Source organism: Tupaia chinensis, unplaced genomic scaffold (genome assembly GCF_000334495.1).
Source record: "Tupaia chinensis unplaced genomic scaffold, TupChi_1.0 Scaffold000093_1, whole genome shotgun sequence".
In the NCBI taxonomy this organism is placed as follows: Eukaryota; Metazoa; Chordata; class Mammalia; order Scandentia; family Tupaiidae; genus Tupaia; species Tupaia belangeri.
The window spans coordinates 10,425,798-10,442,820 of record NW_006159555.1 but is presented as its reverse complement, the minus strand read 5'-3'; the positions used below and the strand labels follow the sequence as shown (position 1 = coordinate 10,442,820).

Below are 17,023 nucleotides of genomic sequence, written 5' to 3'. Positions count from 1 at the left end.
TTTTTTATTACTACATAAAGTGAACTACCATATGAAAAAAGCTGTGTCTAAATGAGAGAGAGTACCTCACATTAAGCTGACATATAATAAATATTTTTAAAAGAATGTGATAAAGAGACATTTAAGTAAAGAACTATAAGGAACAGAAGTACTTGGGGTCAGAGAGTGGCATAATAATTAAGGCACCAGACTCCCACATGGTCGACCACAGTTCAAGTCCAGGAATCAGTAGCTTGAAAATCACACAGGCGTGTGTATGTACATACCCAAAAACTGAACAGGAGAATGGAGAGGAGACTGTGGCGTGGCTATTCCCCTGGGGGGTGATTTCTCATTTTCCCTCTCTCTGTTTCTGCCTTCGGCAAGCGCATGCAACCTATGGCAAAACCTTAAAAAAAAAAAAAAAAGAAAGAGAAAGAAAGAAAAGAAAAAAAAGTACCACCTTGAGAATATGCATGGGTTCCTCACTTACTAAATCCTGTATTTCTATAGGTCCTTACTATTTATAACTATGTATCTTTTTTTTTTTTTTGAGAGGTTTTCGCTATAGGGCGCATGCGCTGGCCAGACAGAGACAGAGATAGAAAGCGAGAAATCACCCCCCAGGGGGGATGGCCACACCGCAATCTCTTCTCCTCCATTCTCCTCTCGGATCCTGGGCACGCATGCACACGTGCCCGGCGTGGGTTTAAGCCACCGGGTCTGGGACTCAAACCACGGTCAACTACAAAGGAGTCCAGCGACATAGCTGTTATGCTAACTGCTGGTCTCTATAACTATATATCTTCATTACTCCGTATGCATCAGTCACCAGAGTGACTGGTTAAAAAAAATTATAGATGGAGGCCGGCAGGTGGCGCAGTGGTTAAGGGCACTGGACTACCACATGGCAAACTGCGGTTTGAGTCTCAGGCCTGGTGGCTTGCTTTCTCACTTACCTGCCCTCACTCTGTCTCTCTCTGAAGTTAAACAAAATTAATTCTTTAATAAAAAAATCTGTATGTATATGTACACACACACAGAGACATATACACATACAGAAAGTCTTACATTCTCTCCCTGTGATATTACTACAACAGCTATGGATTAGGGAGATTCTAAAAATGACCCCAATGTGCAGAAAACTTTGAGAACTGCTGATTCATATTACTCAGCAATCACATGACATGTTTTCTCAGCACTGTTTTTATTTTTTCATATCATATAGCATCATCCCATAAGATTTTTTTTTAAGTCTCTCTTTTTTTTTTTGGAGAGGTTTTTGCTATAGGGCGCGTACGCTCGCCAGACAGAGACAGAAAGCGAGAAATCACCCCCCAGAAGTGATGGCCATGCTGCAATCCCTTCTCCTCCATTCTCCTTTCAGGATCTTGGGCACGCACGCACACGTGCCTGGCGTGAGTTTAAGCCACTGGGTCCAGGACTCGAACCGCGGTTGACTTCGTGGGAGTCCAGCGACATAGCCATTACGCAAACTGCTGGTCCCATGCCCATAAGATTTTGAGAGAGAAACTTCCTTGGATAAATTCTTTTTTGAAAGAATTATTTAATTTTATTTAGCTTTTTTTTTTTTTTATTTGCTACATGACATGTGCACTCACCAGAGAAAGAAAGAGAGAGAAAGAGAGAGAGAGAGAGAAGGGAGCCACCAGGTCCAGGGCTTGAACCAGGGGGGTTAGCTGTGTGGGAGGGAGTCCAGTACTTTAACCACCACACCATATGCTGAGCCTAAATTTCTGTTTTTTTGAAGAGAGATTTTTGCTGTAGGGTGCATTCACTTGCCGGAGAAACAGAGAGAGACAAAAAAGTGAGAAATCATACACACATGCACCTACCCACCCTCCCCCCCAACCCCCAGGGATAATGGCCTCATTGTAATCCTTTCTCCATTCTCCTCTTGGGATCTTGGGCATACATGCATGGGGCTTGCTTGAGTTTCAAGCTGCCAGGTTTGGGACTTGAACCATGGTCTACTCTGTGAGACTCCAGTGACTTAACCATTATGTCATCTGCTGGTCTCTTGTATAAATTGTAGTAAATACCAAACTCCAACACACAGAGTGAACGGAGAATGTTACTTGTGACTCTCTCGCTCATTTTTTTTTTTTTTAAAGAGGTTTTTGCTTTAGGGCACGTGTGCTTGCTGGGGAAAGAGACAGAGACAGTGAGGGAAAGTGAGAAATCACCCCCTGGGGGAATGGCCATGCTGCAATCCCTTCTCTTCCCTTCTCCTCCAGGGATCTTGGGCAAACACGCACCTGTGCCTGCCATACTTTTTAATTCATTGGGTCTGGGACTCAAACCACAGTAGACCATATGAGACTCCAGCAACATAACTACCCCGCCATCTGCTGGCCTTGTGGCTCTATTTTAAAAAGTGTAAGATGTATTATTATTGAAACCAGCAGATGGCATAATGGTTACATCACTTGACATCCACACAGTCAACCATGGTTTGAGTCCTGGACCCAGTGGCTTGAGACATGTGCGTGTGTGTTCATGCCCCAAATCCCAAGAGGAGAATAGAGGACAAGGGATTGCAATGTGGCCATCGCCCCAGAGGGTGATATCTCACCTTCTGTCTCTATTACTGTCTCTCCGGTGAATGCACACGTCCTATAACAAAAGACCTCTCTTAAAAAAAGATGTCGAGCCTTCTACTTTTTTCCTTTTTACACAGATGGAGAAACCATAGAACCAAAGGGTAAACTGATAAATGGTCACACAAGGAGTGGCACAGCTGGATGATTTCCAGTCTCCTGGTTCTCATCCTTGGGCTCTGTTATACCATATATCAGTGTTGCTGATAAGAATATCCAGAAGATACTTGCTGCTATGGTCAAAAATGCCATTAAACCATGGGGCTTCATTAATGAAAATTTTGGTAGCAAAATTAATCTATCCTATATATCTGGGATACCTTAGATAATTATGCTTACTACACTTAACAGGCATGCTGAAAGTCAGAAAAGGGTCCCTTAAAATGATTAGGAGGGAGATGGGGGCCAGATAGAGGCACAGTGGTAAAACAATGCTCTGTGACGCAATTCATCATGGGAAGGTTCCTGGTTCAAATCTGGAGACCTCTGTCAGAATGCTGGGCACACACCTGCCCATGATTTAGAAGTGGTTCAATGCTTAGTATGGATAGCAGTGTCAGAACAGTATTAGGGATGTGTATGCACGTGTACTCTCTCAGAATAAATATATGTATTTTTAAAAAATGATTACGAGTGGGGCTAGCAGGTGGCATGGTGGTTAAGGTGCTAGACTCCCACATACCTGACTGTGGTTCGAATCCTGAATCCAGCAGCTTGAAATTCATGCTGGGTACATGTGCCTGCATGTCCAAAATCCTGAAAGGAGAATGGAGGAGAGGAATGTGGCATGACCATTCCTCCTGGAGGCTGATTTCTCACTTTCTCTCTCTCTGTGTCCCCGGCAAGCTCAACATGCCCTATAGCAAAAAACAAACAAATAAAAAAAACTCTCTTAAAAGAATAAAATGATCTGGGAGGCAAGCTGGTAGTATGATGGTTAAGGCACTGGACTCCCACATGGCTGATAATGGCTCAAGTCCTGGACATAGTGGCTTGAAAATCATGCTGGGAACATATGCCTGTGTGCCCTAAATCCCAAGAGGAAAATGGAGAAGTGACTGAGGCGTCTCACTTCTAGCCCTCATCACTCTCCATCTCTCTCTAGTGAGCACACACCATATAACAAAAACCTAAAAAAGAAAAAAAGATTAGGAGGAGAATTTGCAATCTTGACTAGTTAATAGTTAAGAGCCTGGAAGTTTCTTGTTCCTGGAAATTGGATGTGCTTCTAGTGGGTGTTTTTTCAATCAGTAAGCTCATTAGGCTCAGGCAGAAATCTTTCACACTATAAATCTATGAGAGAAATTACCTTGTACTGGACAAGATATTTAAGTTTGATTTAAATCCTTGGTTCCAGAGTATACTTGACAATAAAAGCACCTTACCTAATGATTTCAGCATATTCTTTGTCTTTTCCTTTACTGTCCCTCCATTTCCTGAACATAACCGAAGCATCCACATTGGCTGGGGAGAAGGTGTTGGGCTCATTAAGCAGTGAGATTACACTTAATAGGATAGTCCTAGAAACGGGGAGGGGAAAAAAAGGTCAGTTATGAATACCCATATCCACAGTATTCTGCTTTTTAAGAAAGTACAATCAGGTTTTATGTATTCCCTCAAAATTTTTCTGAAACAATATAATTTGAGACTATAATAGCTGAGGCCCTAGGGGAATGGAAACAGACCATCATAGAGTTGTGTCTTCATTACTCGGCTGGCTAGGCGAGACGCATGCTGCTAAATGGGAACAAATCAGAACATCTGAATCTAGTATTATAGACCAAGTGGCAGGGAGTAAAATAAACTCTACAGAAGACAATCTCTACCTACTACATGCTCCAGTCTGTGAAAAGTAGATGTCTTGAAGTTTTTAAATAGTCTATATTAAAAATTCACAAATTAAGTAGAATGGGGAGAAAAGCATAAAATACTTTCAGCCTCAAAGCAATTTTTTCATGGGAGAGGGTAGAAATGATGCTATTTTATAAATCCAACTTTTTTTTGAGAGAGAGATTTTCGCTATAGGGCGCGTGCGCTCGCCAGACAGACAGACAGAGACATAGAGACAGAAAGCGAGAAATCACCCCCCAGGGGGGATGGTCACGCCGCAATCCCTTCTCCTCCATTCTCCTTTCGGGATCTTGGGCACGCACGCACACGCTCCCGGCGTGAGTTTTAAGCTACCGGGTCCAGGACGCGAACCGCAGTCGACTACGTGGGAGTCCAGCAACATAGCCATTATGCTAACTGCTGGTTCCCAAATCCAACTTTTAATGTGGCCACTAAAAAGACTTTAAAAAACATTATTGCGTATAAATGTATTATCTCCATATTGGTAAGAAAGATGAAATTAAACATGAGAATGGAGGAAAAGCAAAAGCCTTCACATGAAATAACTAGTTTCTAAGTAATAGAAATTTTCCTGCCATGATATTTACCTACTATGTGCCAGAGGCACCAGGTGGGAGGCTGGCTGAGCAACCGGAGAGCAAATTAGAAGCCATCTTGGTCTCCCAGGACTTAGCAGTCTACTGGGAGATACAAACAGGCATTTCTGCCTACAGACTTTTAAAAATTAAAGGTTTTGACCGATCAATTATAGGGAATAAAGTTTCTGTTAGATAAAGTGACCAAGAAAGCATGACTAATTAAAAAAATGTTCCAAATCATTTCTAGGTCTTTTCCCTAAAAGCTAAGTGCATGTTATTTAAGAGAAAAATGGAAGGAAAAATTAAATTTATCTTTTCTCACTGGTACAAAGTAATAGTGTTACTATAAATAGCTTTTGGCTTCTGGGCCCAAGCAAAAAAAGTAAAGGGAGGGAATGAGGTAATTAGCTATTTGGTTTGATAAAACTTTCTTCTGAAATGAAGAGTTTCTTTTATGTGATTATATAAGATTATGACAAAACATTCTCAGCTACCTAAAATCTATCACACGCACCCTTTCTATTAAGTTAAGAGTAATTCCTTTGTTCTCCCCCTTCCCCAAGAGCTCTCTGGAGTTGTTCAGTAATTATATTAAAAAGATTTAAAGAAACTCCATCACTGCCAACAATGGAAACAACTGACATAACATCCTAGAAGTGAAAGAAAAACGTGGGTACACTATTAGGTAAGGTTTCTTTAGAAGAAAACATACACAATACCTATTATAAAGACATATATGATAGAGACAAAATAAGGTATAAAGTGAGGATTTTTTCCTATTTCCAAAATCCTTTCCAGAGGGCCTGGAGGGAGTCACACCTACAAATATTAATGTAGAGTAAGTCCTCTTGTCTCTGTTAAAGTAAATCACAGACATTCTTTTGATGATCTCTTCTGGAATTTCAAACTCACCTATAACCTATAAGCCTTCACTTACAGATGTCCCACATTTTTGGGACCTCCATATAAAGGACTCCTTATACTGACTGACAACTCTCCTATTCTCAGAACTATAAAGGAAACCACATCTGGGGCTGGCGGGTGGTGTGGTGGTTAAGAGTGCTAGACTACCACACAGCTGACCAGTTTAAGTCCCGACCGAACCTAGCAGCTTGTTTTCTCATTTTTCTTCTCTCTCTCTCTCTGTCCCTTTCTGGTCAAATAAAAGTAAAAAAAGTTAAATAAAATATATGTGTGTGTGTGTGTGTGTGTATAAATATATATAAATATATTTATATATATACACACATACATATACATATATACACACACACACACACAATTTAAAAATATATACATATATAAATAAACCACATCTCAGCACCCTGAGAAACACACTTGTCATTCTCCAAGCATTGTCACTCAATTTTGTGCTAAGTAATAAACCATATTAATTCTACAGAGACAGCTATCTCTATTACATGGTAAGTTTGCCTATAAACAAGGCCAATATAGATTAGAGTAGAATTGACATTTTTTGCTCTAACAAAAATCCCATGCAAAATTTATATGTAATACCCTTATCAGAATTTCCCAAAAAGTATGTTGTTGAGTGGATAACAGGTCTTTTCAGGCAGTTGGGTAGGTGGGAACTTCAACAGCCTGAGACTATGGAATACTAACTTCTTGCAAAAGGAGCATTTTCAGTTTACTGTGATTTACAAATACTATCTTTTTCATTTTCTATGTGTACCATGACTGGAAAAGGTTGGGAAACAATGTCATATATAGTTTAAATTGTCTATTGCTTGCACCAAAGTAATTTAAAACAGCCATTACACCTGTAGTTAACAACTCCACAAGGCAAGTGTTAACCCTATTATATTGTTAGAATATACAAAACAGAATTTGAATTCAAGAGCTATTCCAACCACTACCTTGTTTACTATTGTCACACTATTTTTTTTTTGTTTCAATACAAATTTAAAATCCTTCTTCATTTTTTTTTTTTTTAAGGAGAAAAAACGAAGGTGGAGAGGGTTAACAATTGGTGAAACTGGACCAGCAGATGGCATAATGGCTATGTTGCTGGACTCCCACATAGTCAACCGCAATTTGTGTCCTGGATCGGTGGCTTAAAACTCACACCAGGCACATGTGCATGCATGCCCAAAATCCCAAAAGAAAGACAGAGGAGAAGGGATTGTGGCTTGGCTATCCCTGGCGGAGTAGAAGGGGTCATTTCTCACTTTCTGTCTCTGTCTCGCTGGTGAGGGCATGCACCTTTAGCAAAAATATCTCTCAGGAAAACAAAACTGGTGAAACTATGTGAAAGAAGAGAAAGACTCAAAACAAAACTATCAAATATATGATGGGTTCAATTAAACAGTCTAAAAGGTCTAGCCATGGTGGCACAGGCAGTAGGGCACTGTTGTATGATACTAGAATCACATGGGAGGTTCAGGTTCCTAGCCCAGGTTGACCTAAACACTCTAGGCATGCTCGTAACTGTGACTATGGCCCCACTGGCTGGAAGGCTAGGAATAGGATCATAACATGACAAGATCTAGTCACAGTTACCTATCTGTCTCTGTCTATACTCAGGAAAGAAACTAACTAACTAACTAACTAAATAAATAAATAAATGGACCAGCAGATGGTGCAACGGTTACATTGCTGGACTCCTGCCACAGTTCAAGTTCCGGACTTGGCAGCTAAACATTCACACCAGGTGCATGAGTGTGCATGCCTAAAATCCCAAGAGGAAAATGGAGGAGAGGGGACTGCAGCGTGGCCATCCTCCCTGGGGGGTGATTTCTCAGTTTCTGTCTCTGTCCCTCTGATGAGTGCATGTGCCCTATAGTAAAAATCTCTCTAAAAATAAATAAATAAAATATTTTAAATAAATAAATAAAACAAAGACCTTTAAAGGGATCAGTTTCCAATAGATCATGAACAAAGAGAAAATCGATCAGGAAAACAACAGCTATATACTCTTTTATTCTCCTTCTGCCCATATAAGATCACAGTGAAGTTTTGGTTTTCAGCAGTAATGTAGAGTTGTATTTGTACATTTAGACTATCTTAAAGTCCTTGGACAAGTTTCTGGGACTAGCAGAACAGATTGAATAAACTCTACTACTTTACTCTAGGTTCAAAGGAACAGGTCTGGTCTATACTAATCCAGTGGTCTATCCCAATCCAATAGCATGTATGTTTAATGTGTAGTATTACAACAAAGAACACCACCCCAGGAGGAGTTTGGGATAAGAATGAGGAATAGAGAAATCTTAGTATCTTTGGCTTATTGCAGTTCCTACCACCACCAATCCTGGAATCAGAGATATTTCTAAACATAAACCTACTTCCTCTATTCCCCTTTATGCCATGGCAAGGGAATATGGTAGGAGCTTTCAGGACAAAAGATCAGAAATAGAAAAACATATACACAAACAAACAAAAACAGAAAAATGGTGAGGATAAAAGAAGCACAGAAAGTACAGGCAAAAAAAAATCACTTTATAGTCTTCAGGTTCCTATTTCAAATTGTTTTGTCTGTTCTAGAATCTTTTTGAAGATGATTTAGCCATCTTTTTATTTTTAATTAAAACAGGTATGCAAATAATAAAAATGCTAAAAGAAAACAAAGACCAACACATATGCATATATACATATATACTGACTGGCAAACAGCAAAGCAGTAAGGTGTGAAGTTCTACAGAGCTTGGACATGTAGAAGTTTTTGTTTTTGTTTTGGAGAGGTTTTTTGCTATAGGGCACGTGCTCACCAGAAAGACAGAAAAGACAGAAAGCAAGAAATCACCCTCCAGGGGTATAGAAGTACAGGCAAAAAAAATCACTTTATAGTCTTCAGGTTCCTATTTCAAATTGTTTTGTCTGTTCTAGAATCTTTTTGAAGATGATTTAGCCATCTTTTTATTTTTAATTAAAACAGGTATGCAAATAATAAAAATGCTAAAAGAAAACAAAGACCAACACATATGCATATATACATATATACTGACTGGCAAACAGCAAAGCAGTAAGGTGTGAAGTTCTACAGAGCTTGGACATGTAGAAGTTTTTGTTTTTGTTTTGGAGAGGTTTTTTGCTATAGGGCACGTGCTCACCAGAAAGACAGAAAAGACAGAAAGCAAGAAATCACCCCCCAGGGGTATAGCCATGCCGCAATCCCTTCTCCACCATTCTCCTCTCAGGATCTTCGGCACGCAGGCATGCACACACGCCCAGCATGAGTTTAAGCCACAGGGTCCAAGACTTGAACTGCGGTCGACTACACAGGAGTCCAGCGACATAGCCATTACGCCAACTGCTGGTCCCAGATATGTAGAACTTTTAAAAGAAAACTAAAGAAGTATTTAAGGTACTTTGGAAACCAGATTAAACATATATAGCCCAAAGTATAATATTACATTTGCCCCCTTTCACCATATAGGCAATAGTTAACAAGAAGGGTCTGTTCTTTTTCTGTTAGTTACTATTGTCATCACAATCACAATGTTATCAAGGCAAAAAACTGGCCGTAGCACCACAAAGAAGACCCTGCTCAAGGATCTACCTGTAAACCAAAGTAAGGGAAGTTTAAAAGTTTGCTAAATTGAAGACTGGCATTTCCCCCTCCTCGGTAAACAGTCAGCCCCCAGAGATTACACATCCACAGATCCAAATGGACCAGAGATCAAACATATTTGGGGAAAAAAGTCAACATTCCCAAAAGCAAAACTTGAATTTGCTATACCACCAAATACTACACTGAATCCACATAAATGAAGTGCTATCTAGGCAATGTATTAGGTATTTTAAATACTTTAGAGATAACTTAAAGCATGTGGGAGGACGTCCTTAGGCTACGTGCAAATACTAAGCCAGTTTATATATATAAGGGACTTGAGCATTTACAGTTTTGGTATCCAAGGGGATCCTGTAACCAATCCCCAAGTATACTGAAGGGAAGACCATACAGGCAGTATGTGAGAGGGAGAAAGGGCTTATTCTTAGAAACCTAAACTTAATCTCACTTAATATACACACAGATTGATTTAGACTTTGGGTTTTGCAGACCTAACATAGTTTGATGCAGATGATGTGTGAAGTTCAGTTCTCAGGGAGCAAAAATGAATTCCACATACTGTTGCTACCACCCATCCATATTGAATTTGGGTTCTATTTAGACGGTTCTATTGATAGTTCCCTGAGTTTATTTAAGCTCGCATCTTCACTCTTTCAAAGGATACACTAATAACACTAGAAGATGATACAGTTAAAACTCAGTCATTATGTGTTTCAACATGGAAGAGGGGTTTAAAGAGGACATCATTGCAAGAAAACTTGTTATGACTGGAAAAATGGGCCAGTAAATGATAAAATGTAGTAGCTTAATGGATTCACATATTACAGTGTTTTTTTACACCGCTAAAGCAACTAACATATAACAGTTCCTACTACGCTATGATGGAGATGCTGCTGAATGATGTATTCCTGCGGATGCAAGGCAGGATAAAGGTCTCAGATTAAAATACCCAAAATATAAAATCACATTTCAGTTTAAAAAGTAAAATCTGTCAACATACAAAATACATATAGTTTGCAAAGAGTGAAGTTGGCAGCTTGAAGGTAGTGACACACAAATGTGCAAGAATTGAGAGCAAATAAAATAATTTTGGCCTAGAATGTTGGGGGGAAAAAAGTTTATTTCTTCCATAAATGAGAGAGAGGCATCCCCAACAGAGTTCCAATACTGCAACCCACTCCCAGCCTCAACAAGCCCCCCAGATCATGGGCACACATGTGCTGGGTATAATCAGGCAGGCCTCTGGATTTGAATGGAGACATTCCCGTGCCAAATTCCCTTGCAGAGTATAGTTGTACTGCCGCACCATCAAATGGCCTCCAGAATGGAATTTAAAAGAGCCCTCGGGGTCAGCTCCATGGTGCAGTGATAATGCACTGCTCAAAAGAAGTCGGATTCTACATGATAACCATGGTCTCAATTCTTGGCCCAGACAACCTGAAAAAAATGCTGGGCATTTGCATACATGCTCTAGATGTAATGGGCTGGGGACCAGCAGTTAATGTAATGGCTATGTTGCTGGATTCCCATGTAGTCTATCACGGTTCAAGTCCCCAACCGGCAGCTTAAACTCACGCCAGGCGCATGTGCATGCGTGCCCAAGATCCTGAGAGGAGAATGGAGAAGAAGGGATTGTGGCGTGGCCATCCCCCCTGGGGGGTGATTTCTCGCTTTCTGTCTCTGCCTTTCTGGCGAGCGCATGCGCTCTACAGCAAAAACCTCTACCAAAAAAAAATATAAATAAATAAAAGATCTAATGTGCTGTAAGACTAAAGGAAGAAGATCACACTATGATCAGACCCTGTGGAAGGTCCCTTTCTCGTCTACTCCATCGTAAATAAAGGAAAAAAGAGCCCTAAGAACAGCAGCAGGGCTGTAGCTTTTTCCCCTGAATTTGCCTATTTTGTCATCTAAAGCTTAGGGCAGGCCCTATTAGTGGGCTGTACACAAGACTAAATAGGCAAATATCTTACTCTATTCCTGAGAGAGATCCATCAATATGAGAAAGTGACTTCTAGATTTTGGATCCATTTATCTGGCCCCATGCTCTTATCTTTTCACTGTGGTAAGGAAAATACTACATTCTCATTTTTCTTTAAAAAAAAGAATTATTTCATTTGGGGTCAGCAGGTTGCATGGTGGCTAAAGGCATAGACTCCCACATGGTGACCACAGTTCAAGTCCCAGACCTGGTGGCTTGCTTTCTTACTTTTTCTCACTCTCTCTCTAATTCTTAAATAAATAAATAAATTTATTTATTTTAACTTTATTTATTATTATGATTATTGTTTTAGTATTTCCATACAGAGAGAGAAAGAGAAAGCAAGCTTTCAGGTCTAGGATTCAAACCACAGTCGGCCACGTGGGAATCTAGCATTCTTAACCACCATACTACCTGTTGGTCCCAACATTCCTATTTTTCAATGCAAAGCAAATCCTCACCAAGATCACATTCCTATCCTAGAGTCTACAACAGGTAAGACAGGTACTTCTGGGGATGGTGCCTCAGAGAAAGCACTTATGAGCTATATGGCAAGCTCTGAAGAACTATCTTGGAAGGTACCACTTGGTTTTGGTCAGAGCATATGTTAAAGGATGTTTTGTTTCTTCCACAAGGAAGAGGTATGATGCTCTAGACTGCTAATCAGAGATATATGTCAGTGTCAGGAGCCCCTATCCTCTCAATTCTACTCTCTTTTTTTTTAAATTCAACATCATGCTATAAATTCATACAAAATAGGTTCCAGAAGATCAGGCTCCTTTCCATTGCTTCTCACAAAATGTGCTTCTCTGAGTGGAGCAGGTTGGTGCTTCAGTTAAACCCAGGTACCTTCCTTCACATGTTTTAGGAAGCTATCTCTGCTCTGGGACCAGCAGTTGCTGTAATGGCTATATTGCTGAACTCCCATGTTCGACTGCGGTTCCAGTCCCAGACATGGTGGCTTAAACTCACGCCGGGCACATGTACGTGTATGTCCAAGATCCCAAGAGGAGAACGGAGGAGAAAGGATTGCGGCGTGGCCATCCCCCCCCAGGGAGGGGGGAATTTCTCGCTTTCTGGAGAGTACACATGCCCTATAGCAAAACCACACACACACACACACACACACACACAAAGAGGAAGCTATCTCTGCTCTTAGAATACTTTATTAATACTCAATACGCACATTGATTCTCTTGGCAAGAACCTTGCTCTTGTTTACAACAATGCCAAGAGCATGCTGGGTAACATTGCAGACTTCCAGTTTTGCCATGGTAACATTTGTGGGGGCATTCCTTTTGGAACAATACCCATTCCCTTGACGTCTACAATATCACCTTTCTTGTAGATTCCCATGTATGCTGCCAAAGGAACCACTCTGTGTTTTCTAAAAGGCCTAAAGAACATTCATCAGGTGCCTCTCCTCTTTCCCATTGTGTTCCTCATTCTGGTTAATTACTGAAAGATGGAAGTTCCCTCTTTTTTTTTTTTTTTTTTCTAAAGAGAGCTTTTTGCTATGGGGCATGTGTGCTCAACAGAGAGACAGAAAGTGAGAAATCATGCCCGGGGTGATGGCCCAGGACTTGAACCAAGGTCAACAATGCAAGAGCCCAGCAATATAACCTTTATACCATCTGCTGGTCCCAAATCTACTCTTTTGTTCACTCTGCCTATCCATTAAAAGTTCTCCTTCTATATAAGAACTCTCACCCCCATCCCACCAATTTAATCTGGAGCCTCTGGGAGTAGAAGACATGTAAATCTCTTTTTCCACAAAATCTACTGGCTTCTCCCAAGGCCAAATTATTTTTGGTGGAGCCTTCAGTGGACACTAACTGCACTAACCGACTAATGTTCTGGATCCCTATAAATTCTAACATCTTTTTATTCCTTTTCCCTTTGGCCAACTCTTACAACTCACCAAGTCTTGTGATACAGATTGACAGGCTCTAAAGGATAACTGCACTCCTTCATTCTTCTTCAGGTTACAACTGCCCCCACGTGCAATTTTATAAGTAGTGCTGACTATAGACTCAAGTATAACTAGGCATGGAGAAGTCATCCAAATACGTGACTATGGAACCACATTAAGATAGTGCCATGCAGCAACAAACACTCTACAATGAGACAGATAAGTTGAACTCTATGTCACTTTCAATACTGTCTTGCTAAAATTACTCCTAAATTGGATATGGAGCCCAGAACCCTTAGTTGAAGACTTACTGATCCCAGAGAACTTAGTAGCAAAAAGGTGTAAGGGAAAAGTGCCCTCTTAACTGTATCTTGAATCTTGCCTCTTAATATTTCAAAGGCCTCTAAGAAAATATAACAGTTTAATACCTTAAGAATTCCCTTGCCTTAAAAAGAAAAGAAAAAAAGAGGGACCAGCAGATGGCATAATGGTTACATTGGTGGGCTCTCACATAGTCAACTGCAGTTCGAGTCCTGGACCCGTGGCTTAAAATTCACTCCAGGGGAGCCAGCAGTTAGCATAATGGCTATGTCTCTGGACTTCCATGTAGTTGACCACGGTTTGAGTCCTGGACCCGGTGGCTTAAACTCACGCCGGGCGTGTGTGGGTGCATGCCCAAGATCCCGAGAGGAGAATGGAGGAGAAGGGATTGTGGCGTGGCCATCCCATCTCACTTTCTGTACCTCTCTGTCTTTCCAACAAGCACATGTGCCCTATAGCAAACAAACAAACAAACAAAAAACAAAAACAAACAAACAAAAAAAAACCTCTTAAAAAAAAGAAAAGAAAGAATCCCCTTGCCTCACAACAAATAACACAGAAAGAAAAAGGTAGGGAAAAGTATTCCACACCTACTTATTAGGTAGTACTTTCCTGACAGCCCCCTGAGAGTTAGGAGTACCACCAGGTATTCCAGGCAAATGGGGTTCTACAAAGTAGACAAAACACCATTGGCTACTTGAAATTCACAAACACCAAAAAGAGCAACACACTGAAGGAATATCCAACAATTACACAGAACTATGAAATGAGAAATCCAAAAAGGTAATGAATAACTTCTAATGCAAGTACCTGTAGAGCTATTTATGAAGATGTTTGTGGTTGTGAAGTCTCCAACAAAAAAGGATCACGTCCAGCCTCTGTGGCAAGTTGGTAATGTACACGACTGCCAAGATGGTAGCCACATGCTGACTGTAGTTTGTCTCCTGTCTGTCTGGCATGAAAAAACACTGTGTGTGTGTGTGCATATGCTCAAGATCCTGGTGGGCTGGAGGACTAGAGAAAGGGGATTTCCTGCGAAGGGTGCTTTTCTCTTTCTCTCTTGCTCTATAGTGTATATGTGTTCTATCATGAAGGGTTTTTTTTTTTTTTTGAGAAGTTTTTTTGCTACAGGGTGTGTGTGCTTGCCAGACAGAGACAGAGAGACAGAAAGCGAGAAATCACCTCCCAGGGGGGATGACCACGCCACAATCCCTTTTCCTCCATTCTCCTCTCGGGATCTTGGGCATGCACGTACACGCACCCAGCATGAGTCAAGCCACCGAGTCTGGGACTCGAATCACAGTTGACTACATGGGAGTCCAGTGACATAGCCATTACGCTAACTGCTGGTCCGTCTATCATGAATTTTTTAAAAAGGGGGGATGGAGGAACTAAAGGGACAGGCAAGTAGCACAGTGATAACATGGCTGGACCCACATGGGAGAAGTCCTAGGTTCATTTCTCAGAACCCTCCTGAACATGCTGGGTACGTAAACCATGCTGAGAGTGAGTCTATCTCCCTAAACTGGAAAAGTGACAAGAAATTTAAAAAAAAAAAAAAAAAAAAAAAAAAGGCATGAAAGCACCAAAACCAATCCCCAAAATGTAGTCTGCGGAATGTCCTAAAATCAGAGGCAGAGAGTCTAGAGACCCAGGTTAGCAAAAAAAAAAAACACTAGTATCCAAAGTGTCAAAGGCACTTTAGGAGGACAGATCAATGTGAAAGGAATTTTTTCCCTCCAAGAGACTGGGTTAAATGACGAGGCTTATCGTAAAAGAAAAAAATGTTAATATTTCAAGCTGAGACAAACCAAATAATATGGTCTATATGTGTATTCAATGGAGGATAAGTAAAGGGAAAAAAAAATGTTTGAACTCTGTGGATAGGGGCAATAGATTATCCAGCCAGGCAGCACAAGAACGCAAGGAGAGGGAAGAGTAAGTGATGTAACTGAACAGGTCCTGTGTTTGTGTCCCGGGAATCTCCCTGGACATTCTAGGCACAAACACACCATGCCTATGACCTGGGCTGGCTGAGGCTGGTCGCATCACTGAGATCCTGTAAAGGTGCCTCTCTCTATATGTATCTCTCTTTCTCTCATGGAAATAATTTTTTTTTTTTTTAAGGAAAAAAATGTAATGAGAAAAATCTTGTTTGGAGCTTTCTACCTGAGGAAAGGGGAGGCTTGTTTTCTCCACTGAGAGGGAGTGTAAACATTTAATTCAACATGCAACCTCCAAAAAAATTTATTAGTACCTGTGAATTACCACTTTCTCTAGTCTAGGGTTACTACTAACCCTGTAAAACAAGCAACAGAATACTACTCAGAGGCATTTCTTTGGTCCAACTTTTAAACAAATCTAAAATACACACACACACACACACACAAAAACCTTTTTATATACACTACTGATGATACTGTCAAAATAATATGCTGAAATTACTACTAATGGTATGGCAGACTTTTAAACATGCCCTTGAGTAACATATACAAGTAGAATAAACAGGAAACAGCAGATGGTATAGCAGTTACATTGTTGCTGGACTCCCACATGGCCAACCATGGTTCGAGTCCTGGTTCTGGTGGCTTGAAAATCTCGGCAGGGGCATTTGTGCGTATACCTAAGATTGTGGGAAGAGAAGGAAGGAGAAGGGATTACGACATGGTCATCCCTCCTGGGGGGTGATTTCTCACTTTCCCTCTCACTCTGTCTGTCTGTCTCTCCACAAGCGCATACACCTTAAGGCAAAACATCTTAAAAAAAAAAAAAGTAGAATAAACAAAACTCACAATTTTTTAAAAATTTGCTAAGGGGGCACAGGTGCTTGCCAGAAATACAGAGGAAGAAGGAAAGGGAAAAAGCATATTCCATAGGGATCTGTCATGCAGCAATCCCTTCTCCTCCATTCTTCCCTCCTTTTGGGATTTTGGGCATATGTACACGTGCACCTGGTTATGTTTTTCAAGGTGCCGAGTCTGAAATTTGAACTGTACAGTTTGGTCACATGGGATCCAGCTTCCCAATCACTAGGCCAAAGGCTGGCCTAAACTCAGAACTTTCAATATTTATTTAAAGCTAATTACTGGGGACACCAGGTGGTACAGTGGTTAAGGCACTGGTCTCCCACATAGCTGACCATGGTTTGAGTACTAGAGCTGGCAGCTTGAAAATCACTCTGGGCAGAGCCATTTGGGGAGAAAGGAAGATGTCCCACTGATAACTGGGCCTCCAGCATCCAAAACTCGC

General features: G+C 40.8%; 1 protein-coding gene across 2 annotated transcripts in view; it reads right to left on the bottom strand.

Moving 5' to 3' along the window:
* Positions 1-17,023, bottom strand: part of UBE2R2 (ubiquitin conjugating enzyme E2 R2) — a 151,093-nt gene that overhangs the window by 7,497 nt on the left and 126,573 nt on the right. Inside the window, exon 4 of one of the 2 annotated variants that reach the window (XM_006143108.3) lies at positions 3,986-4,120. The exons of the other annotated variant lie outside the window; for it this stretch is intronic. Coding sequence (XP_006143170.1) covers positions 3,986-4,120 — 135 coding nt within the window. The remainder of the gene's footprint in view (positions 1-3,985; positions 4,121-17,023) is intronic. 2 annotated transcript variants of the gene reach the window in all.